Here is a 27,354-nt window from a genome sequence, read left to right on the forward strand (position 1 = left end):
GAAATCTGATGCTCCAAAGCGTTAACATATTTACATTGTCAGATGCTTATTTTTCCCTCCACCCCTCTTAAAAAATGCAAAATCACAAAACTCCAGAGAGTTGACAACACCACCAGAAGTAATGTAGAAGTGGTGTTGCATGTCTCATTGTGATTTTCTCTGTGTGCGGCTGCCACAGAGACACAGGGGAACGGGAGACAGCATGGAAATAGACAAGAACAGCTGTGACAGGAATGAAGAATGTAGTGTACTTAGAGGATTAGCATCCACTCCAGAGGTCTGCTTTCACTCACTGATACGAGAACAGAGAAGACAATGCAGCCTAAAACACGCAAGCAAATGAATGAATTTGTTTCAAGCCCCCTGATAAGTCGTTATTGGATACATGCCGGAGCACATTTATCACGTCAGTCTGCAAGCTGGCAGGGGTTCATATTATCTGGAGGCTTCTATTGTTCTTGTAAATTTTTTAGGAGTGTTCTGTCTTTAAAAATTAGTCAGACATGCGAGTTTAGATGGAGATGCTGTCATTCAGATTTCTTTTTAGCAGCTTCACAATCTGAGCTTGTCACAGCAAACCTAAAGTCATTCATGAGTGTTTGATATGACGATCATGAGAAAAATAAGGCACAAATGTTTGACTTTGATCTCCATGGCAACACTTCTTCGCAGCAGTTTTTTTTATTGTCCAATCAATACAATCAGCTCCGCTGCTCTTATTTATGATTAAGCTCAGTCAGCTGAGATATTGTCATGTTTTCAGCATGATGTCTGTCATATTGTGACTGTGTATATTACATGATATACATGATATACATGACACACGCTGTGCAGGAAAAGATAACTTTGAGTCATTCAGGGAGATAAATAAGATTGTATTTCAGAATAAAAGTGTTGAAATTTGACAAGTAATCTTTCCAGGGACAACAGTGTTGTTTGCAGTTCCAAGCGTGAGTTACTGGTGCCCAGCAGCCCGACTGCTGTCTGCAAGCTATTTGTGGCTATTATGTGTCTATAAAAGGAAATCTGCGGGGCGATACACACACCAAGAGTGTAAGGCTGGCAGGCTGAAAAGTGGGCATCTCGCTTTCCGTATATCTGTTTTGATCAACAATTATAGTCTTGACAGAAGTGAAACTCGGACACAAGCAACACTACTTCTGGATGGAGGGGCATGTGAAGCAGATATGGACAGTTTGAGTAAGAGTCTGGGGAAGGTAAGAAGATGTAGAAAAAAATGTTTTTCTTTCTAAAAAAGTGTACCTGGTGAGAAAGAACTTTTTTGCTGTAAAGCTAAAGTAATATTGCTGACCTTGCTTTAGTTTCCACTAACATTTGCAGTTACAATGTTTTGACTTTGAAATCTGTTTTTGAGATTATTTTTGTTTCTATCCATCACTATTAACCCCTGCATTGTGCCCTTTACCCACTCCTGCCACCTTCTCAACTTTCACACATAAACACAGACACAGTTTACACTCAGACGCTGCTACTTGATACTGTTATTTCCTGTCACACAAGGTGAACAACGGTTCCCAAACTGCTTTCTGGTGAATTTTAAAACACAGAAAAATCTAAAAGTCATGCAAATGAATGTGAATGCATATTATTAGTGTTTGTAGGCAATGGAAATCACATTTATTAAAGTATATGTTTCCCTTTCATGCCATTTTTTAAATCACTGCATTAAAGGGTCATATAGATACCTCTGAGATGTGCATAATAAATCATCATAGAAAATATTTAAGTATTCAAGTAATTCTTAGATGTCAAACAAGGTTTTAACAGACAGACAAGAGGAAATCATTATTCAGTCGCACTGGCATTTTCTCCTCCAGTATGCTGCTATAGAAAATTACAGGCTGGATAATATGCGCATTTCTTGTGTTGTTTTTGTCCTTGTATATGAGACTTGGAGTCATAAAATTTGTTAATTATCTGAGAAAGATAACTCAGTGTGCTCAGTAGCAGCTGGCAGTGAGATATATTTGCACACCCTATCTACTCTTGAGGGAGGGGCAGTGTGTTTGTCTGTAATTAAACTCTTTACTTAGTGACACGCCCAACTGTTTATGCTTTTACTGTGGCACAACGTGAGCCACTCAGATCTGCATTTTTAACATCTGTGGAGTGAAGTGGTTTCAGATGTACAGCAGCATTTGTGCTTGTACTCTGAGGAGGAATAACTCATAATGTGACACTGCCCTGAACATTATTAAGGGCAAACAAGTGAATATGTGAATAATTACTGTGAAATTTACAGAAAGTATAGAGTTGTCCTTAAAGTTGAACTTAGGCTTTCTTTGTAAAAGCTCTGATACAAAACATAACTTAATTTGCATTCATTCAGTAGCATGTTTACTTTAAGTTTATTTGTCACTTTCTGGCTGCTCACTGTTTATGAGTGTCCCCTTTTAAAGGTCTCCACGGAGGGTGGTCTCCCTCAGAAAATGATTTAGTGCTGCTTGTATTTGGTGTTTGGGACAGGTCCGACATGCCACAAGAAATAACTGAGCGAGAGCACGCATACAGTGACGCGACATGTAGCACAGTGAGCCAGGGGTGGCTGGAAATGTGATCTATGAGGACGTTATGACCTCAGCAACACTGAGGCTGTTAAACATTCAAGAGGGCTCGGATGGGTGAGTAGGAAATGCTTGCTTTGACCTTTCACTGTATAAACTTACTCTGCTTTGACTACAGAGGACAAGCAAACAAGGAGGTTGCATAAGAACAAGCTGAAGTGTATAAGATAGTAAGCTGATAATTTTAGTCAAGGCAGCTATGATTATTTATTTATTTTATTAATTGTTTAACTGACTGTAGATATGTTGGTGTTTCTGAAATTAATTTCTTAGGCCCTCAGAAGTACAAACCTCAATTCCAATGAAGTTTGGATCTTATGTAAACTTAAATAAAAACAGAATACAATGATTTGCAAATGCTTTTCAACCCATGTCCCAAAAACAGCTTAAATGCACATAGTATAGCATGTCGAAACACATCATAGTATAGAATGTCAAAAATCATTCAAAAACACCATTATACAGCATGTCAAAAAAGGAAAAACAACATCTCCTAGAATTTTTTGTCTTATAGAAAATAAACAGATCAAATGGTCCAAATATTACTTTTCCAAAAAACAGCTGAAAACCACATCAAATAGCATGGTGAAATAAATGACCAAAAACATGAATGCAGTATGTCGACAAAATAGCATGTTGACATACGTCACAGTGTAGGATATCAACAAAAAAGGCAAAAAAACAACATAATATAGCCGTCGAAAAAAAGACCATACTACAGTATGATGAAAATTGTGTAGTTCCAAGAACAGCTGAAAACCGACTAAAATAGCGTGCTGACACACGCCATAGCATAGAACGTTGCAAAAATGGCCCAAATCATCAAAATAAAGCATGTCGAAGAAATGAACCAAAATGCCATACCATAGTATGGCAAAAAATTATAAATATGACATGTCCCAAAACATGCTGAAAATCACCTAAAACAGCGTGCCAAGACATAGCATGTTGCAAAAGGGCCAGAAACATATAGCATGTCCAAAAAATTGCTGAAAGGGAAAACCTATAGGATGGAAAAATGTGTCAAATTTATGACACGTCCCGAAAACAGCTAAAAACAGCTGAAAACCACCAAAAATAGTGTGCTGAGACAAACCATAGCATAAAATGTTGCAAAACCCGTCACAAACACGATAATTCAGCATGGACAAAGAAATGCCAAAAGGCAACATTATAGTATGGCAAGAAATATCAAAATTTGACGGGTCCCAAAAACAGCTGCAAACAGTTGAAAACTGTCTAAAATAGTGTGCCCAAACACAGCATAGCAAAGAATGTTGTTGAAAAACGGTCAAAAACACCATAATATAGCATGTTTAAAAAAACTGCAGAAAAGGCAAGACAGTATGGAAAAAAATATCAAAATATGAGATGTCCTAAAAACAGCTTAAATAGTGTGCAGAGACACGATATGACAAAGAATGTTGAAAAAACGGTAAAAAAATACCTTAATATTGCATGTAAAAAAAAAACCTGCTGAAAAGCCAATACTATAAAATGGAAAAAAAAATGTAAAAATATGGAACACAACCTAAACAACTGAAAAAAGCTGAAAACTGGCAAAATTAGCATACGCAAACACACCATGGCATAGAATGTTACGAAAATAGTCAAAACAGCTAAAAAAATGACAAAATATGGCATGTTCCAAAAACAGCGGAAAACACCTCAAAAAAGCATAAGATAGCTTCAAAATACAGGCCATGGCATAGAATGTCGCAAAAATGGAAAAAAAACACCATGATGTAGCATGTTGAAAAAATGAACCAAAAAACAAGGCTATAGTATGGCAAAAATGTGAAAAATGACATGTCCGAAAACCAGCTGAAAACACCTCAAAACTGCATTAAATAGCGTGCCAAGACACGCCATAGTATAGAATGTCGCAAAAATGGACAAAGACACCATATTTTGGCATGTTCAAAAAATGACCCAAAAAGCAAGGCTATAGTATGGCAAAAATGTCAAAAAATGACATGTACCCAAAAAAACACCGAAAACACCTTAAAATAGCATTAATTAGTGTGCCAAAACACGCCATAGCATAGCATTTCGCAAAAACTGACAAAAACACCATATTTTGGCATGTTCAAAAAAATGACCCAAAAAGACAGGCTATAGTATGGCAAACATGTCAAAAAATGACATGTCCCAAAAACAGCTGAAAATTGTATAAAACTGCAGTAATTAATGTGCAGAAACAAGGCATAGCATAGAATGGCGCAAAAATGGCCAAAAACACCATATTTTGGTATGTCCAAAAAATGACCCAAAAAGCAAGGCTATAGTATGGCAAAAATGTGAAAAAATGACATGTCACAAAAACAGCTGAAAACACCTTAAAACTGCAGGAAATAGTGTGCCAAGACACGCCATAGCACAGAATGTTGCAAAAATGGACATAAACACCATATTTTGGCATTTTGAAAAAATGACCCAAAATGCAAGGCTATAGTATGGCAAAAATGTCAAAAAATGACACGTTCCAAAAACAGCTGAAAACACCTTAAAACTACAGGAAATAGTGTGCCAAGATACGCCATAGCATAGAACGTCGCAAAAACGGACAAAAACACCATATTTTGGCATGTTGAAAAAATGACCCAAAAAGCAAGGCTATAGTATGGCAAAAATGTCAAAAAAATGACATGTCCCAAAAACAACTGAAAACACCATAAAACAGCATTAAATAGCGTGCCAGGACAACCCATAGCATAGAATGTCGCAAAAACAGACAAAAAACACTATATTTTGGCATGTTGAAAAAATGACCCAAAAAGCAAGGCTATAGTATGGCAAAAATGTCAAAAAATGACATGTCCCAAAAACAGCTGAAAACACTTTAAAACTGCAGTAAATAGTGTGCCAAGACACACCATAGCATAGAATGTCGCAAAAACTGACAAAAACACTATATTTTGGCATGATGAAAAAAATGACCCAAAAAGCAAGGCTATAGTATGGCAAAAATGTCAAAAAATGACACATTCCAAAAACAACTGAAAACACCTAAAAATTGCATTAAATAGTTTACCGAGACACGCCATAGCATAGAACGTCGCAAAAATGAACAAAAACACCATATTTTGGCATGTTGAAAAAATGACCCAAAAAGCAAGGCTATAGTATGGCAAAAATGTCAAAAAAAATGACATGTCACAAAAACAGCTGAAAACACCTTAAAACTGCAGAAAATCGTGTGCCAAGATACGCCATAGCATAGAATGTTGCAAAAACTGACAAAAACACGATATTTTGGCATGTTGAAAAAATGACCCAAAAAGCAAGGCGATAGTAAGGCAAAAATGTGAAAAAATGACATGTCACTAAACAGCTGAAAACACCTTAAAACTGCAGGAAATAGTGTACCGAGACACGCCATAGCATAGAATCTTGCAAAAACGGACAAAAACACCACATTTGGCATGTTGAAAAAATGACCCAAAATGCAAGGCTATAGTATGGCAAAAATGTCAAAAAATGACATGTCCCAAAAACAGCTGAAAACACCTTAAAACAGCATTAAATAGTGTACCGAGACACGCCATAGCATAGAACATTGCAAAAATGGAGTAAAAAACACCATATTTTGGCATGTTGAAAAAATGACCCAAAAAGCAAGGCTATAGTATGGCAAAAATGTCAAAAAATTACATGTCCCAAAAACAGCTGAAAACGCCTTAAAACAGTATTAAATAGTGTTCCAAAACACGCCATAGCATAGAACGTCGCAAAAACAGACAAAAACACCATATTTTGGCATGTTGAAAAAATGACCCAAAAAGCAAGGCTATAGTAAGGCAAAAATGTGAAAAAATGACATGTCCCAAAAACAGCTGAAAACACCTTAAAAAAGCATTAATTAGCGTGCCAGGACAACCCATAGCAAAGTACGTCGCAAAAACAAACAAAAAACACCATATTTTGGCATATTCAAAAAATGACCCAAAAGGCAAGAATGTCAAAAAATGACACGTTCCAAAAACAGCTGAAAACACCTTAAAAAAGCATTAATTAGCGTGCCAGGACAACCTATAGCAAAGAACGTCGCAAAAACAGAAAAAAAACACCATATTTTGGCATGTTGAAAAAATGACCCAAAAAGCAAGGCTATAGTATGGCAAAAATGTGAAAAAATGACATGTCCCAAAAACAGCTGAAAACACTTTAAAACTGCAGTAAATAGCGGCCAAGACACGCCATAGCATAGAATGTTGCAAAAACAGACAAAAAACACCATATTTTGGCATGTTGAAAAAATGACACAAAAAGCAAGGCTATAGTATGGCAAAAATGTGAAAAAATGACATGTCCCAAAAACAGCTGAAAACACCTTAAAACTGCATTAAATATTGTGCCAAGACACGCCATAGCACAGAATCTTGCAAAAACGGACAAAAACACCATATTTTGGCATGTTGAAAAAATGACCCAAAAAGCAAGGCTATAGTAAGGCAAAAATGTCAAAAAATGACACGTTCCAAAAACAGCTGAAAACACCTTAAAACAGCATTAAATAGCGTGCCAGGACAACCCATAGCATAGAATGTCACAAAAACAGACAAAAAACACCATATTTTGGCATGTTGAAAAAATGACCCAAAAAGCAAGGCTATAGTAAGGCAAAAATGTCAAAAAATGACACGTTCCAAAAACAGCTGAAAACACTTTAAAACTGCAGGAAATAGTGTGCCAAGACACGCCATAGCATAGAATGTCGCAATAACTGACAAAACACCATATTTTGGCGTATTGAAAAAATGACACAAAAAGCAAGGCTATAGTAAGGCAAAAATGTCAAAAAATGACACTTTCCAAAAACAACTGAAAACACCTTAAAACTATATTAAATAGTGTTCCAAAACACGCCATAGCATAGAACGTCGCAAAAACTGACAAAAACACCATATTTTGGCATGTTGAAAAAATGACCCAAAAAGCAAGGCTATAGTAAGGCAAAAATGTCAAAAAATGGCACGTTCCAAAAACAGCTGAAAACACCTTAAAACAGCATTAAATGGTGTACCGAGACACACCATAGCATAGAACGTCGCAAAAATGGACAAAAACACCATATTTTGGCATGTTGAAAACATGACCCAAAAAGTAAGGCTATAGTATGGCAAAAATGTGAAAAAATGACATGTCCCAAAAACAGCTGAAAACACCTTAAAACTGCAGGAAATAGTGTGCCAAGACACGCCATAGCATAGAACGTCGCAAAAATGGACAAAAACACCATATTTTGGCATGTTGAAAAAATGACCCAAAAAGCAAGGCTATAGTAAGGCAAAAATGTCAAAAAATGACACGTTCCAAAAACAGCTGAAAACACCTTAAAACAGCATTAAATAGCGTGCCAGGACAACCCATAGCATAGAATGTCGCAAAAACAGACAAAAAACACCATATTTTGGCATGTTGAAAAAATGACCCAAAAAGCAAGGCTATAGTAAGGCAAAAATGTCAAAAAATGACACTTTCCAAAAACAACTGAAAACACCTTAAAACTATATTAAATAGTGTTCCAAAACACGCCATAGCATAGAACGTCGCAAAAACTGACAAAAACACCATATTTTGGCATGTTGAAAAAATGACCCAAAAAGCAAGGCTATAGTAAGGCAAAAATGTCAAAAAATGACACGTTCCAAAAACAGCTGAAAACACTTTAAAACTGCAGTAAATAGTGTGCCAAGACACGCCATAGCATAGAATGTCGCAATAACTGACAAAACACCATATTTTGGCGTATTGAAAAAATGACCCAAAAAGCAAGGCTATAGTAAGGCAAAAATGTCAAAAAATGACACGTTCCAAAAACAGCTGAAAACACCTTAAAACAGCATTAAATGGTGTACCAAGACACACCATAGCATAGAACGTCGCAAAAATGGACAAAAACACCATATTTTGGCATGTTGAAAAAATGACCCAAAAAGCAAGGCTATAGTAAGGCCAAAATGTCAAAAAATGACATGTCCCAAAAACAGCTGAAAACACCTTAAAACAGCATTAAATAGCGTGCCAGGACAACCCATAGCATAGAATGTCGCAAAAACAGACAAAAAACACCATATTTTGGCATGTTGAAAAAATTACACAAAAAGCAAGGCTATAGTATGGCAAAAATGTCAAAAAATGACACTTTCCAAAAACAGCTGAAAACACCTTAAAACAGCATTAAATGGTGTACCGAGACACACCATAGCATAGAACGTCGCAAAAATGGACAAAAACACCATATTTTGGCATGTTGAAAACATGACCCAAAAAGCAAGGCTATAGTATGGCAAAAATGTCAAAAAATGACATGTCCCAAAAACAGCTGAAAACACCTTAAAACTGCAGGAAATAGTGTGCCAAGACACGCCATAGCATAGAACGTCGCAAAAATGGACAAAAACACCATATTTTGGCATGTTGAAAAAATGACCCAAAAAGCAAGGCTATAGTATGGCAAAAATGTCAAAAAATGACACGTTCCAAAAACAGCTGAAAACACCTTAAAACAGCATTAAATAGCGTGCCAGGACAACCCATAGCATAGAATGTCGCAAAAACAGACAAAAAACACCATATTTTGGCATGTTGAAAAAATGACCCAAAAAGCAAGGCTATAGTAAGGCAAAAATGTCAAAAAATGACACGTTCCAAAAACAGCTGAAAACACCTTAAAACAGCATTAAATGGTGTACCGAGACACACCATAGCATAGAACGTCGCAAAAATGGACAAAAACACCATATTTTGGCATGTTGAAAAAATGACCCAAAAAGCAAGGCTATAGTATGGCAAAAATGTGAAAAAATGACATGTCCCAAAAACAGCTGAAAACACCTTAAAACTGCAGGAAATAGTGTGCCAAGACACGCCATAGCATAGAACGTCGCAAAAATGGACAAAAACACCATATTTTGGCATGTTGAAAAAATGACCCAAAAAGCAAGGCTATAGTAAGGCAAAAATGTCAAAAAATGACACGTTCCAAAAATAGCTGAAAACACCTTAAAACAGCATTAAATAGTGTACCGAGACCGCCATAGCATAGAACGTCGCAAAAATGAACAAAAACACCATATTTTGGCATGTTGAAAAAATGACCCAAAAAGCAAGGCTATAGTATGGCAAAAATGTCAAAAAATGACATGTCCCAAAAACAACTGAAAACACCTTAAAACTATATTAAATAGTGTTCCAAAACACGCCATAGCATAGAACGTCGCAAAAACTGACAAAAACACCATATTTTGGCATGTTGAAAAAATGACCCAAAAAGCAAGGCTATAGTAAGGCAAAAATGTCAAAAAATGACACGTTCCAAAAACAGCTGAAAACACTTTAAAACTGCAGTAAATAGTGTGCCAAGACACGCCATAGCATAGAATGTCGCAATAACTGACAAAAACACCGTATTTTGGCGTATTGAAAAAATGACCCAAAAAGCAAGGCTATAGTAAGGCAAAAATGTCAAAAAATGACACGTTCCAAAAACAGCTGAAAACACCTTAAAACAGCATTAAATGGTGTACCGAGACACACCATAGCATAGAACGTCGCAAAAATGGACAAAAACACCATATTTTGGCATGTTGAAAAAATGACCCAAAAAGCAAGGCTATAGTAAGGCCAAAATGTCAAAAAATGACATGTCCCAAAAACAGCTGAAAACACCTTAAAACTGCAGGAAATAGTGTGCCAAGACACGCCATAGCATAGAACGTTGCAAAAATGGACAAAAACACCATATTTTGGCATGTTGAAAAAATGACCCAAAAAGCAAGGCTATAGTATGGCAAAAATGTCAAAAAATGACACGTTCCAAAAACAGCTGAAAACACCTTAAAACAGCATTAAATAGCGTGCCAGGACAACCCATAGCATAGAATGTCGCAAAAACAGACAAAAAACACCATATTTTGGCATGTTGAAAAAATGACCCAAAAAGCAAGGCTATAGTAAGGCAAAAATGTCAAAAAATGACACGTTCCAAAAACAGCTGAAAACACTTTAAAACTGCAGGAAATAGTGTGCCAAGACATGCCATAGCATAGAATGTTGCAAAAACAGACAAAAAACACCATATTTTGGCATGTTGAAAAAATGACACAAAAAGCAAGGCTATAGTATGGCAAAAATGTCAAAAAATGACACTTTCCAAAAACAACTGAAAACACCTTAAAACTATATTAAATAGTGTTCCAAAACACGCCATAGCATAGAACGTCGCAAAAACGGACAAAAACACCATATTTTGGCATGTTGAAAAAATGACCCAAAAAGCAAGGCTATAGTATGGCAAAAATGTCAAAAAATGACACGTTCCAAAAACAGCTGAAAACACTTTAAAACTGCAGTAAATAGTGTGCCAAGACACGCCATAGCATAGAATGTCGCAATAACTGACAAAACACCATATTTTGGCGTATTGAAAAAATGACCCAAAAAGCAAGGCTATAGTAAGGCAAAAATGTCAAAAAATGACACTTTCCAAAAACAACTGAAAACACCTTAAAACTATATTAAATAGTGTTCCAAAACACGCCATAGCATAGAACGTCGCAAAAACTGACAAAAACACCATATTTTGGCATGTTGAAAAAATGACCCAAAAAGCAAGGCTATAGTAAGGCAAAAATGTCAAAAAATGACACGTTCCAAAAACAGCTGAAAACACTTTAAAACTGCAGTAAATAGTGTGCCAAGACACGCCATAGCATAGAATGTCGCAATAACTGACAAAACACCATATTTTGGCATGTTGAAAAAATGACCCAAAAAGCAAGGCTATAGTAAGGCAAAAATGTCAAAAAATGACACGTTCCAAAAACAGCTGAAAACACCTTAAAACAGCATTAAATGGTGTACCGAGACACACCATAGCATAGAACGTCGCAAAAATGGACAAAAACACCATATTTTGGCATGTTGAAAAAATGACCCAAAAAGCAAGGCTATAGTAAGGCCAAAATGTCAAAAAATGACATGTCCCAAAAACAGCTGAAAACACCTTAAAACAGCATTAAATAGCGTGCCAGGACAACCCATAGCATAGAATGTTGCAAAAACAGACAAAAAACACCATATTTTGGCATGTTGAAAAAATGACACAAAAAGCAAGGCTATAGTATGGCAAAAATGTCAAAAAATGACACTTTCCAAAAACAACTGAAAACACCTTAAAACTATATTAAATAGTGTTCCAAAACACGCCATAGCATAGAACGTCGCAAAAACTGACAAAAACACCATATTTTGGCATGTTGAAAAAATGACCCAAAAAGCAAGGCTATAGTAAGGCAAAAATGTCAAAAAATGACACGTTCCAAAAACAGCTGAAAACACTTTAAAACTGCAGTAAATAGTGTGCCAAGACACGCCATAGCATAGAATGTCGCAATAACTGACAAAAACACCGTATTTTGGCGTATTGAAAAAATGACCCAAAAAGCAAGGCTATAGTAAGGCAAAAATGTCAAAAAATGACACGTTCCAAAAACAGCTGAAAACACCTTAAAACAGCATTAAATAGCGTGCCAGGACAACCCATAGCATAGAACGTCGCAAAAACAGACAAAAAACACCATATTTTGGCATGTTGAAAAAATGACCCAAAAAGCAAGGCTATAGTAAGGCAAAAATGTCAAAAAATGACACGTTCCAAAAACAGCTGAAAACACTTTAAAACTGCAGGAAATAGTGTGCCAAGACATGCCATAGCATAGAATGTTGCAAAAACAGACAAAAAACACCATATTTTGGCATGTTGAAAAAATGACACAAAAAGCAAGGCTATAGTATGGCAAAAATGTCAAAAAATGACACTTTCCAAAAACAACTGAAAACACCTTAAAACTATATTAAATAGTGTTCCAAAACACGCCATAGCATAGAACGTCGCAAAAACGGACAAAAACACCATATTTTGGCGTATTGAAAAAATGACCCAAAAAGCAAGGCTATAGTATGGCAAAAATGTGAAAAAATGACATGTCCCAAAAACAGCTGAAAACACCTTAAAACTGCAGGAAATAGTGTGCCAAGACACGCCATAGCATAGAACGTCGCAAAAATGGACAAAAACACCATATTTTGGCATGTTGAAAAAATGACCCAAAAAGCAAGGCTATAGTAAGGCAAAAATGTCAAAAAATGACACATTCCAAAAATAGCTGAAAACACCTTAAAACAGCATTAAATAGTGTACCGAGACACGCCATAGCATAGAACGTCGCAAAAATGAACAAAAACACCATATTTTGGCATGTTGAAAAAATGACCCAAAAAGCAAGGCTATAGTATGACAAAAATGTCAAAAAATGACATGTCCCAAAAACAGCTGAAAACACCTTAAAACAGCATTAAATAGCGTGCCAGGACAACCCATAGCATAGAACGTCGCAAAAATGAACAAAAACACCATATTTTGGCATGTTGAAAACATGACCCAAAAAGCAAGGCTATAGTATGGCAAAAATGTCAAAAAATGACATGTCCCAAAAACAGCTGAAAACACTTTAAAACAGCATTAAATAGTGTGCCAAGACACGCCATAGCATAGAATGTCGCAATAACTGACAAAAACACCATATTTTGGCGTATTGAAAAAATGACCCAAAAAGCAAGGCTATAGTAAGGCAAAAATGTCAAAAAATGACATGTCCCAAAAACAGCTGAAAACACCTTAAAACAGCATTAAATAGCGTGCCAGGACAACCCATAGCATAGAATGTCGCAAAAACAGACAAAAAACACCATATTTTGGCATGTTGAAAACATGACCCAAAAAGCAAGGTTATAGTATGGCAAAAATGTCAAAAAATGACATGTCCCAAAAACAGCTGAAAACACTTTAAAACAGCATTAAATAGTGTGCCAAGACACGCCATAGCATAGAACGTCGCAAAAATGGACAAAAACACCATATTTTGGCATGTTGAAAAAATGACCCAAAAAGCAAGGCTATAGTAAGGCAAAAATGTCAAAAAATGACACTTTCCAAAAACAACTGAAAACACCTTAAAACTATATTAAATAGTGTTCCAAAACACGCCATAGCATAGAACGACGCAAAAACTGACAAAAACACCATATTTTGGCGTATTGAAAAAATGACCCAAAAAGCAAGGCTATAGTAAGGCAAAAATGTCAAAAAATGACACGTTCCAAAAACAGCTGAAAACACCTTAAAACAGCATTAAATAGTGTACCGAGACACGCCATAGCATAGAAAGTCGCAAAAATGAACAAAAACACCATATTTTGGCATGTTGAAAAAATGACCCAAAAAGCAAGGCTATAGTAAGGCAAAAATGTCAAAAAATGACATGTCCCAAAAACAGCTGAAAACACCTTAAAACAGCATTAAATAGCGTGCCAGGACAACCCATAGCATAGAATGTCGCAAAAACAGACAAAAAACACCATATTTTGGCATGTTGAAAACATGACCCAAAAAGCAAGGCTATAGTATGGCAAAAATGTCAAAAAATGACATGTCCCAAAAACAGCTGAAAACACCTTAAAACAGCATTAAATAGCGTGCCAGAACAACCCATAGCATAGAATGTTGCAAAAACAGACAAAAACACCATATTTTGGCATGTTGAAAAAATGACCCAAAAAGCAAGGCTATAGTAAGGCAAAAATGTCAAAAAATGACACGTTCCAAAAACAGCTGAAAACACCTTAAAACTGCATTAAATAGTGTTCCAAAACACGCCATAGCATAGAACGTCCCAAAAACTGACAAAAACACCATATTTTGGCATGTTGAAAAAATGACCCAAAAAGCAAGGCTATAGTATGGCAAAAATTGTGATTTTGAAAAGATGTTTGAGAGGTGGAAAATCTCCAAGGAGAAGGTGCATATAGTTGTAAGGGACAAGCTACGTCGGAGTTTTCTGTGCCAAGTCTGCCCTGTATGGCGCACACCTTACAGCTGGCAGTGAACGGAGGTGCATATGATCTGGCTGTGGGGGAGCGAGTTGTAGGTCACTTCAAACACTCACCACTTGCTTGCAGTCGTTTTGAAGACATACAAAAAGAACTCAACATGCTTGTGAAAAAGCTGCAACAGGATGTGTCCACCAGATGGAATTCCACCTATTATATGATGCAAAGCCTGATGGAGCAGAAGAGGGCCTTGAGTGCATATGCTGCTGATTATGAACTCCCTTCAACATTAAATGCAACTCAATGGGGAATTCTGGAGAAGATGACCAACCTACTGGAACCCTTTGAACAGCTTACCAAAGACATCAGCTCTGTGGAGGCCACTGCTGCAGATGTCATCCCTGCTGTTATGTCCCTCACACGGCTGCTGGCCAAGGTTGATAATTCAGACAAAGGTGTGCAAACAGCCAAACATACTCTACTTGAAGCTGTCTGTAATCGCTTTAATGGTGTGCAAGGTGAACCACTGTATGCCATTACAACTATGGTTGATGCTTGTTACAAAGATCGTTATTTTGACTCTGATGAGAAGGGGGAAGTCTGTCTATATCTGCACATTTTTGTTTCCTTTGTCTGCATGTTGCCTCATTCCTAAAGTGTTGTTTGAAACTCATAGAAATTCAATCAATATAGTAGGCTGTCCTACCCTACACATTATGTTTTGTTCTTTACTTTAAATGCTGTAAAAAGTTGTACATTTTTAGGGTGATCTCAGCAAGAGTGTTATCCAATCTGTTGTTTGAAACAAAATGTTAAAAATAAATATGGCACTTTTCCATAACTGAAGTCGAAGTAATGTTGTCATTTTAAACAGACAATGTTAATTTGTGGAACGCATCAAGTGGAGCATCAAAGTAAAAGTAGGTAATGTGTTAATTCCACGACAGAAGGTATGTGATGTGATCTTAAATTACTTTTGGGGAAAAATGGCTACATTTATCGGTATCAGTTAATATCGAAATTGAAAATTAAGTGGTTGGAAAATATCGGCATATTGGATATCGCCAAATGTCAATAACATAAACCCCTACTAAAAACTGCATTAAATTGCGTGCCTAAAACCAAAAAATGACCCAAAAAGCAAGGCAAAAACAGCTGAAAACACCTTAAAACTGCATTAAATACTGTGCCAAGACACGCCATAGCATAGGATGTTGCAAAAGCGGACAAGAACACCATATTTTGGCATGTCCAAAAAATGACCCAAAAAGCAAGGCTATAGTATGGCAAAATTGTCAAAAAATGACATGTCCCAAAAACAGCTGAAAACTGTATAAAACTGCATTAATTAACGTGCAGAAACAAGGTGTAGCATAGAATGTTGCAAAAATGGACAAAAACACCATATTTTGGCATGTCCAAAAAATGACCCAAAAAGCAAGGCTATAGTAAGGCAAAAATGTCAAAAAATGACATGTCCCAAAAACAGCTGAAAACACCTTAAAACTGCATTAAATAGCGTGCCAAGACACGCCATAGCATAGAATGTTGCAAAAATGGACAAAAACACCATATTTTGGCATGTCCAAAAAATGACCCAAAAAGCAAGGCTATAGTATGGCGAAATCTCAAAAAATGACATGTTCCAAAAACAGCTCAAAACACCTTAAAATTGCATTAAATAGTGCGCCAAGACACGCCATAGCAAAGAATGGCGCAAAAATGGACAAAAACACCATCTTTTGGCATGTCCAAAAAATGACTCAAAAAGCAAGGCTATAGTATGGCAAAAATGTCAAAAAATGACATGTCCCAAAAACAGCTGAAAACTGTATAAAACTGCATTAATTAACGTGCAGAAACAAGGTGTAGCATAGAATCTTGTAAAAACGGACAAAAACACCATATTTTGGCATGTCCAAAAAATGACCCAAAAAGCAAGGCTATAGTATGGCAAAAATGTCAAAAAATGACATGTCCCAAAAACAGCTGAAAACACCTTAAAACTGCATTAGATAGTGCGCCAAGACACGCCATAGCAAAGAATGGCGCAAAAATGGACAAAAACACCATCTTTTGGCATGTCCAAAAAATGACTCAAAAAGCAAGGCTATAGTATGGCAAAAATGTCAAAAAATGACATGTCCCAAAAACAGCTGAAAACTGTATAAAACTGCATTAATTAACGTGCAGAAACAAGGTGTAGCATAGAATGTTGCAAAAATGGACAAAAAAAACATCTTTTGGCATGTCCAAAAAATGACCCAAAAAGCAAGGCTATAGTATGGCAAAAATGTCAAAAAATGACATGTCCCAAAAACAGCTGAAAACACCTTAAAACTGCATTAAATAGCGTGCCAAGACACGCCATAGCATAGAATGTTGCAAAAATGGACAAAAACACCATATTTTGGCATGTCCAAAAAATGACCCAAAAAGCAAGGCTATAGTATGGCAAAATCTCAAAAAATGACATGTCCCAAAAACAGCTGAAAACTGTATAAAACTGCATTAATTAACGTGCAGAAACAAGCTGTAGCATAGAATCTTGCAAAAACGGACAAAAACACCATATTTTGGCATGTCCAAAAAATGACCCAAAAAGCAAGGCTATAGAATGGCAAAAATCTCAAAAATGACATGTCCCAAAAACAGCTGAAAACACCTTAAAACTGCATTAAATACTGTACCAAGACACGCCATGGCATAGAATCTTGCAAAAATGGACAAAAACACCATATTTTGGCATGTCCAAAAAATGACCCAAAAAGCAAGGCTATAGTATGGCAAAATCTCAAAAAATGACACGTTCCAAAAACAGCTGAAAACACCTTAAAATTGCATTAAATAGTGCGCCAAGACACGCCATAGCATAGAATGTTGCAAAAATGGACAAAAACACCATATTTTGGCATGTCCAAAAAATGACCCAAAAAGCAAGGCTATAGTATGGCAAAAATGTCAAAAAATGACATGTCCCAAAAACAGCTGAAAACTGTATAAAACTGCATTATTTAACGTGCAGAAACAAGGTGTAGCATAGAATCTTGTAAAAACGGACAAAAACGCCATATTTTGGCATGTCCAAAAAGGACCCAAAAAGCAAGGCTATAGTATGGCAAAAATGTCAAAAAATGACATGTCCCAAAAACAGCTGAAAACACCTTAAAACTGCATTAAATAGCGTGCCAAGACACGCCATAGCATAGAATGTTGCAAAAATGGACAAAAACACCATATTTTGGCATGTCCAAAAAATGACCCAAAAAGCAAGGCTATAGTATGGCAAAATGTCAAAAAATGACATGTCCCAAAAACAGCTGAAAACTGTATAAAACTGCATTAATTAACGTGCAGAAACAAGCTGTAGCATAGAATCTTGAAAAAACGGACAAAAACACCATATTTTGGCATGTCCAAAAAATGACCCAAAAAAGCAAGGCTATAGTATGGCAAAAATCTCAAAAAATGACATGTCCCCAAAACAGCTGAAAACACCTTAAAACTGCATTAAATACTGTACCAAGACACGCCATGGCATAGAATCTTGCAAAAATGGACAAAAACACCATATTTTGGCATGTCCAAAAAATGACCCAAAAAGCAAGGCTATAGTATGGCAAAATCTCAAAAAATGACACGTTCCAAAAACAGCTCAAAACACCTTAAAATTGCATTAAATAGTGCGCCAAGACACGCCATAGCATAGAATGTTGCAAAACGGACAAAAACACCATATTTTGGCATGTCCAAAAATGACCCAAAAAGCAAGGCTATAGTATGGCAAAAATGTCAAAAAATGACATGTCCCAAAAACAGCTGAAAACTGTATAAAACTGCATTATTTAACGTGCAGAAACAAGGTGTAGCATAGAATCTTGTAAAAACGGACAAAAACACCATATTTTGGCATGTCCAAAAAATGACCCAAAAAGCAAGGCTATAGTATGGCAAAAATGTCAAAAAATGACATGTCCCAAAAACAGCTGAAAACACCTTAAAACTGCATTAAATAGCGTGCCAAGACACGCCATAGCATAGAATGTTGCAAAAATGGACAAAAACACCATATTTTGGCATGTCCAAAAAATGACCCAAAAAGCAAGGCTATAGTATGGCAAAATCTCAAAAAATGACATGTTCCAAAAACAGCTCAAAACACCTTAAAATTGCATTAAATAGTATGCCAAGACACGCCATAGCAAAGAATGGCGCAAAATGGACAAAAACACCATCTTTTGGCATGTCCAAAAATGACTCAAAAAGCAAGGCTATAGTATGGCAAAATGTCAAAAATGACATGTCCCAAAAACAGCTGAAAACTGTATAAAACTGCATTAATTAACGTGCAGAAACAAGGTGTAGCATAGAATCTTGTAAAAACGGACAAAAACACCATATTTTGGCATGTCCAAAAAATGACCCAAAAAGCAAGGCTATAGTATGGCAAAAATGTCAAAAAATGACATGTCCCAAAAACAGCTGAAAACACCTTAAAACTGCATTAGATAGTGCGCCAAGACACGCCATAGCAAAGAATGGCGCAAAAATGGACAAAAACACCATCTTTTGGCATGTCCAAAAAATGACTCAAAAAGCAAGGCTATAGTATGGCAAAAATGTCAAAAAATGACATGTCCCAAAAACAGCTGAAAACTGTATAAAACTGCATTAATTAACGTGCAGAAACAAGGTGTAGCATAGAATGTTGCAAAAATGGACAAAAAAAACATCTTTTGGCATGTCCAAAAAATGACCCAAAAAGCAAGGCTATAGTATGGCAAAAATGTCAAAAAATGACATGTCCCAAAAACAGCTGAAAACACCTTAAAACTGCATTAAATAGCGTGCCAAGACACGCCATAGCATAGAATGTTGCAAAAATGGACAAAAACACCATATTTTGGCATGTCCAAAAAATGACCCAAAAAGCAAGGCTATAGTATGGCAAAATCTCAAAAAATGACATGTCCCAAAAACAGCTGAAAACTGTATAAAACTGCATTAATTAACGTGCAGAAACAAGCTGTAGCATAGAATCTTGCAAAAACGGACAAAAACACCATATTTTGGCATGTCCAAAAAATGACCCAAAAAAGCAAGGCTATAGTATGGCAAAAATCTCAAAAAATGACATGTCCCCAAAACAGCTGAAAACACCTTAAAACTGCATTAAATACTGTACCAAGACACGCCATGGCATAGAATCTTGCAAAAATGGACAAAAACACCATATTTTGGCATGTCCAAAAAATGACCCAAAAAGCAAGGCTATAGTATGGCAAAATCTCAAAAAATGACACGTTCCAAAAACAGCTGAAAACACCTTAAAATTGCATTAAATAGTGCGCCAAGACACGCCATAGCATAGAATGTTGCAAAAATGGACAAAAACACCATATTTTGGCATGTCCAAAAAATGACCCAAAAAGCAAGGCTATAGTATGGCAAAAATGTCAAAAAATGACATGTCCCAAAAACAGCTGAAAACTGTATAAAACTGCATTATTTAACGTGCAGAAACAAGGTGTAGCATAGAATCTTGTAAAAACGGACAAAAACGCCATATTTTGGCATGTCCAAAAAATGACCCAAAAAGCAAGGCTATAGTATGGCAAAAATGTCAAAAAATGACATGTCCCAAAAACAGCTGAAAACACCTTAAAACTGCATTAAATAGCGTGCCAAGACACGCCATAGCATAGAATGTTGCAAAAATGGACAAAAACACCATATTTTGGCATGTCCAAAAAATGACCCAAAAAGCAAGGCTATAGTATGGCAAAATGTCAAAAAATGACATGTCCCAAAAACAGCTGAAAACTGTATAAAACTGCATTAATTAACGTGCAGAAACAAGCTGTAGCATAGAATCTTGAAAAAACGGACAAAAACACCATATTTTGGCATGTCCAAAAAATGACCCAAAAAAGCAAGGCTATAGTATGGCAAAAATCTCAAAAAATGACATGTCCCCAAAACAGCTGAAAACACCTTAAAACTGCATTAAATACTGTACCAAGACACGCCATGGCATAGAATCTTGCAAAAATGGACAAAAACACCATATTTTGGCATGTCCAAAAAATGACCCAAAAAGCAAGGCTATAGTATGGCAAAATCTCAAAAAATGACACGTTCCAAAAACAGCTCAAAACACCTTAAAATTGCATTAAATAGTGCGCCAAGACACGCCATAGCATAGAATGTTGCAAAAACGGACAAAAACACCATATTTTGGCATGTCCAAAAAATGACCCAAAAAGCAAGGCTATAGTATGGCAAAAATGTCAAAAAATGACATGTCCCAAAAACAGCTGAAAACTGTATAAAACTGCATTAATTAACGTGCAGAAACAAGGTGTAGCATAGAATCTTGTAAAAACGGACAAAAACACCATATTTTGGCATGTCCAAAAAATGACCCAAAAAGCAAGGCTATAGTATGGCAAAAATGTCAAAAAATGACATGTCCCAAAAACAGCTGAAAACACCTTAAAACTGCATTAAATAGCGTGCCAAGACACGCCATAGCATAGAATGTTGCAAAAATGGACAAAAACACCATATTTTGGCATGTCCAAAAAATGACCCAAAAAGCAAGGCTATAGTATGGCAAAATCTCAAAAAATGACATGTTCCAAAAACAGCTCAAAACACCTTAAAATTGCATTAAATAGTGCGCCAAGACACGCCATAGCAAAGAATGGCGCAAAAATGGACAAAAACACCATCTTTTGGCATGTCCAAAAAATGACTCAAAAAGCAAGGCTATAGTATGGCAAAAATGTCAAAAAATGACATGTCCCAAAAACAGCTGAAAACTGTATAAAACTGCATTAATTAACGTGCAGAAACAAGGTGTAGCATAGAATCTTGTAAAAACGGACAAAAACACCATATTTTGGCATGTCCAAAAAATGACCCAAAAAGCAAGGCTATAGTATGGCAAAAATGTCAAAAAATGACATGTCCCAAAAACAGCTGAAAACACCTTAAAACTGCATTAAATAGTGCGCCAAGACACGCCATAGCAAAGAATGGCGCAAAAATGGACAAAAACACCATCTTTTGGCATGTCCAAAAAATGACTCAAAAAGCAAGGCTATAGTATGGCAAAAATGTCAAAAATGACATGTCCCAAAACAGCTGAAAACTGTATAAAACTGCATTAATTAACGTGCAGAAACAAGGTGTAGCATAGAATCTTGTAAAAACGGACAAAAACACCATATTTTGGCATGTCCAAAAAATGACCCAAAAAAGCAAGGCTATAGTATGGCAAAAATGTCAAAAAATGACATGTCCCAAAAACAGCTGAAAACACCTTAAAACTGCATTAAATACTGTACCAAGACACGCCATGGCATAGAATCTTGCAAAAATGGACAAAAACACCATATTTTGGCATGTCCAAAAATGACCCAAAAAGCAAGGCTATAGTATGGCAAAATCTCAAAAAATGACACGTTCCAAAAACAGCTCAAAACACCTTAAAATTGCATTAAATAGTGCGCCAAGACACGCCATAGCATAGAATGTTGCAAAAACGGACAAAAACACCATATTTTGGCATGTCCAAAAAATGACCCAAAAAGCAAGGCTATAGTATGGCAAAAATGTCAAAAAATGACATGTCCCAAAAACAGCTGAAAACTGTATAAAACTGCATTAATTAACGTGCAGAAACAAGCTGTAGCATAGAATCTTGTAAAAACGGACAAAAACACCATATTTTGGCATGTCCAAAAAATGACCCAAAAAGCAAGGCTATAGTATGGCAAAAATGTCAAAAAATGACATGTCCCAAAAACAGCTGAAAACACCTTAAAACTGCATTAAATAGCGTGCCAAGACACGCCATAGCATAGAATGTTGCAAAAATGGACAAAAACACCATATTTTGGCATGTCCAAAAAATGACCCAAAAAGCAAGGCTATAGTATGGCAAAATCTCAAAAAATGACATGTTCCAAAAACAGCTCAAAACACCTTAAAATTGCATTAAATAGTGCGCCAAGACACGCCATAGCAAAGAATGGCGCAAAAATGGACAAAAACACCATCTTTTGGCATGTCCAAAAAATGACTCAAAAAGCAAGGCTATAGTATGGCAAAAATGTCAAAAAATGACATGTCCCAAAAACAGCTGAAAACACCTTAAAACTGCATTAAATAGCGTGCCAAGACACGCCATAGCATAGAATGTTGCAAAAATGGACAAAAACACCATATTTTGGCATGTCCAAAAAATGACCCAAAAAGCAAGGCTATAGTATGGCAAAATCTCAAAAAATGACATGTTCCAAAAACAGCTCAAAACACCTTAAAATTGCATTAAATAGTGCGCCAAGACACGCCATAGCAAAGAATGGCGCAAAAATGGACAAAAACACCATATTTTGGCATGTCCAAAAAATGACTCAAAAAGCAAGGCTATAGTATGGCAAAAATGTCAAAAAATGACATGTCCCAAAAACAGCTGAAAACTGTATAAAACTGCATTAATTAACGTGCAGAAACAAGGTGTAGCATAGAATCTTGTAAAAACGGACAAAAACACCATATTTTGGCATGTCCAAAAAATGACCCAAAAAAGCAAGGCTATAGTATGGCAAAAATGTCAAAAAATGACATGTCCCAAAAACAGCTGAAAACACCTTAAAACTGCATTAAATAGTGCGCCAAGACACGCCATAGCAAAGAATGGCGCAAAAATGGACAAACACACCATATTTTGGCATGTCCAAAAAATGACCCAAAAAGCAAGGCTATAGTATGGCAAAATCTCAAAAAATGACACGTTCCAAAAACAGCTCAAAACACCTTAAAATTGCATTAAATAGTGCGCCAAGACACGCCATAGCATAGAATGTTGCAAAAACGGACAAAAACACCATATTTTGGCATGTCCAAAAAATGACCCAAAAAGCAAGGCTATAGTATGGCAAAAATGTCAAAAAATGACATGTCCCAAAAACAGCTGAAAACACCTTAAAACTGCATTAAATAGCGTGCCAAGACACGCCATAGCATAGAATGTTGCAAAAATGGACAAAAACACCATATTTTGGCATGTCCAAAAAATGACCCAAAAAGCAAGGCTATAGTATGGCAAAATCTCAAAAAATGACATGTTCCAAAAACAGCTCAAAACACCTTAAAATTGCATTAAATAGTGCGCCAAGACACGCCATAGCAAAGAATGGCGCAAAAATGGACAAAAACACCATCTTTTGGCATGTCCAAAAAATGACTCAAAAAGCAAGGCTATAGTATGGCAAAAATGTCAAAAAATGACATGTCCCAAAAACAGCTGAAAACTGTATAAAACTGCATTAATTAACGTGCAGAAACAAGGTGTAGCATAGAATCTTGTAAAAACGGACAAAAACACCATATTTTGGCATGTCCAAAAAATGACCCAAAAAGCAAGGCTATAGTATGGCAAAAATGTCAAAAAATGACATGTCCCAAAAACAGCTGAAAACACCTTAAAACTGCATTAAATAGTGCGCCAAGACACGCCATAGCAAAGAATGGCGCAAAAATGGACAAAAACACCATCTTTTGGCATGTCCAAAAAATGACTCAAAAAGCAAGGCTATAGTATGGCAAAAATGTCAAAAAATGACATGTCCCAAAAACAGCTGAAAACTGTATAAAACTGCATTAATTAACGTGCAGAAACAAGGTGTAGCATAGAATCTTGTAAAAACGGACAAAAACACCATATTTTGGCATGTCCAAAAAATGACCCAAAAAGCAAGGCTATAGTATGGCAAAAATGTCAAAAAATGACATGTCCCAAAAACAGCTGAAAACACCTTAAAACTGCATTAAATAGTGCGCCAAGACACGCCATAGCAAAGAATGGCGCAAAAATGGACAAAAACACCATCTTTTGGCATGTCCAAAAAATGACTCAAAAAGCAAGGCTATAGTATGGCAAAAATGTCAAAAAATGACATGTCCCAAAAACAGCTGAAAACTGTATAAAACTGCATTAATTAACGTGCAGAAACAAGCTGTAGCATAGAATCTTGCAAAAACGGACAAAAACACCATATTTTGGCATGTCCAAAAAATGACCCAAAAAAACAAGGCTATAGTATGGCAAAAATGTCAAAAAATGACATGTCCCCAAAACAGCTGAAAACACCTTAAAACTGCATTAAATACTGTACCAAGACACGCCATGGCATAGAATCTTGCAAAAATGGACAAAAACACCATATTTTGGCATGTCCAAAAAATGACCCAAAAAGCAAGGCTATAGTATGGCAAAAATGTCAAAAAATGACATGTCCCAAAAACAGCTGAAAACACCTTAAAATTGCATCAAATAGTGTGCCAAGACACGCCATAGCATAGAATCTTGCAAAAATGGACAAAAACACCATATTTTGGCATGTCCAAAAAATGACCCAAAAAGCAAGGCTATAGTATGGCAAAATCTCAAAAAATGACATGTCCCAAAAACAGCTGAAAACTGTATAAAACTGCATTAATTAACGTGCAGAAACAAGGTGTAGCATAGAATCTTGCAAAAACGGACAAAAACACCATCTTTTGGCATGTCCAAAAAATGACCCAAAAAGCAAGGCTATAGTATGGCAAAAATGTCAAAAAATGACATGTTCCAAAAACAGCTGAAAACACCTTAAGATTGCATTAAATAGCGTACCGAGACACGCCATAGCATAGAACGTCGCAAAAATGGACAAAAACACCATATTTTGGCATGTTGAAAAAATGACCCAAAAAGCAAGGCTATAGTATGGCAAAAATGTGAAAAAATGACATGTCCCAAAAACAGCTGAAAACTCTATAAAACTGCATTAATTAACGTGCAGAAACAAGGTGTAGCATAGAATCTTGCAAAAACGGACAAAAACACCATATTTTGGAATGTCCAAAAAATGACCCAAAAAGCAAGGCTATAGTATGGCAAAATCGTCAAAAAACGACATGTCCCAAAAACAGCTGAAAACACCTTAAAACTGCATTAAATAGTGTGCCAAGACACGCCATAGCATAGAACGTCGCAAAAATGGACAAAAACACCATATTTTGGAATGTCCAAAAAATGACCCAAAAAGCAAGGCTATAGTATGGCAAATATGTCAAAAAATGACATGTCCCCAAAACAGCTGAAAACACCTTAAAACTGCATTAAATACTGTGCCAAGACACGCCATAGCATAGAATCTTGCAAAAACGGACAAAAACACCATATTTTGGCATGTCCAAAAAATGACCCAAAAAGCAAGGCTATAGTATGGCAAAAACGTCAAAAAATGACATGTCCCAAAAACAGCTGAAACCACCTTAAAACTGCATTAAATAGCGTGCCAAGACGCGCCATAGCATAGAATGTTGCAAAAATGGACAAAAACACCATCTTTTGGCATGTCCAAAAAATGACCCAAAAAGCAAGGCTATAGTATGGCAAAAATGTGAAAAAATGACACATTCCAAAAACAACTGAAAACACCTTAAGATTGCATTAAATAGTGTGCCAAGACACGCCATAGCAAAGAATGTCGCAAAAATGGACAAAAACACCATACTTTGGCATGTTGAAAAAATGACTCAAAAAGCAAGGCTATAGTATGGCAAAAATCTCAAAAAATGACATGTCCCAAAAACAGCTGAAAACTGTATAAAACTGCATTAAGTAACGTGCAGAAACAAGGTGTAGCATAGAATCTTGCAAAAACGGACAAAAAAGACCATCTTTTGGCATGTCCAAAAAATGACTCAAAAAGCAAGGCTATAGTATGGCAAAAACGTCAAAAAATGACATGTCCCCAAAACAGCTGAAAACACCTTAAAACTGCATTAAATACTGTGCCAAGACACGCCATGGCATAGAATCTTGCAAAAACGGACAAAAACACCATATTTTGGCATGTCCACACAATGACCCAAAAAGTAAGGCTATAGTATGGCAAAAACGTCCAAAAATGACATGTCCCAAAACCAGCTGAAAACACCTTCAAACTGCATGAAATAGAATTCCAAGACATGCCATAATATAGAATGTTGCAAAAATGGACAAAAACACCGTACTTTGGCATGTCCAAAAAATGACCCAAAAACCAAGGCTATAGTATGATAAAAACACCATAGTAGGACATTAGTAGGACAAAACCACCATAATATAGACTGTCCAACAAACTGCCGAAAAGGCAATACTATAGTATTAGTATAGTAGTGGTAAAATAGCATGCCAAGACACGCCATAACCATAAATGTTGCAAAGATGGTCAAAAACACCATAATGCAGCATGTACAAAAACTGTCTAAATGCCAATACTATATAAATGGTAAAAAAAAGTCAAAATATGACACATCCCAAAACCAGGTGAAAACAGCTTAAAAAAAAGCTTTAAAGCTCTAAACAAAATCACCATAATATAACATGTCCAAAAAACTGTTGAAAAGGCAAAAAATGTCAAAACATGACACATCCCAAAATCAGCTGAGAACTGTATAAAATAGCCTGCCGAGAAACGCCATAGCATAGAATGTCGAACAAAGGGAAAAAAAAACATTATCATAAAACCTGTCTACAAACCTGCCAAAAGGCAATACTGTCGCAAAAAATGTCAAAACATGACACGTCCCAAAAACAAATGAAAACCAAATAGTATAGCATGTCAAGACACATCATAGCATAGCATTTCAAGAAAATGTCCAAGAATATCATAATATAGCATGTAGAAAAATAACAAAAACATCATAGTATGTTAAAAAATGTCACAAGGTGACAATGTCAAAGAATAACTGAAAACAACATAAAATAGTATCTCGAGTTATGTCTTAGTACATAATGTCGAAAAAACGGCCAAAAACAAGATAACATAGG

At 36.1% G+C, this 27,354-nt stretch overlaps 1 protein-coding gene across 3 annotated transcripts in view; it reads left to right on the forward strand.

Moving 5' to 3' along the window:
* Window positions 1-1,011: 1,011 nt before the first annotated feature.
* Window positions 1,012-27,354, forward strand: part of mlip (muscular LMNA-interacting protein) — a 56,995-nt gene continuing 30,652 nt past the window's right edge. The window contains exons 1-2 of one of the 3 annotated variants that reach the window (XM_042501985.2): window positions 1,013-1,217; window positions 2,488-2,642. Coding sequence is in view for 2 of the 3 variants with exons in the window: in XM_042501984.2 (XP_042357918.2) it covers window positions 1,188-1,217 (30 nt within the window). In the remaining variant the exon portion in view is untranslated. Of the gene's footprint in view, window positions 1,218-2,487; window positions 2,643-27,354 lie in introns of all 3 variants that reach the window. The other 2 variants (XM_042501984.2, XM_042501983.2) reach the window with 2 other exon arrangements.

The sequence above is a fragment of the Plectropomus leopardus genome, chromosome 13 (genome assembly GCF_026936395.1).
Source record: "Plectropomus leopardus strain MGB_pleo_1.0 chromosome 13, ASM2693639v1, whole genome shotgun sequence".
Classification (NCBI taxonomy): domain Eukaryota; kingdom Metazoa; phylum Chordata; class Actinopteri; order Perciformes; family Serranidae; genus Plectropomus; species Plectropomus leopardus.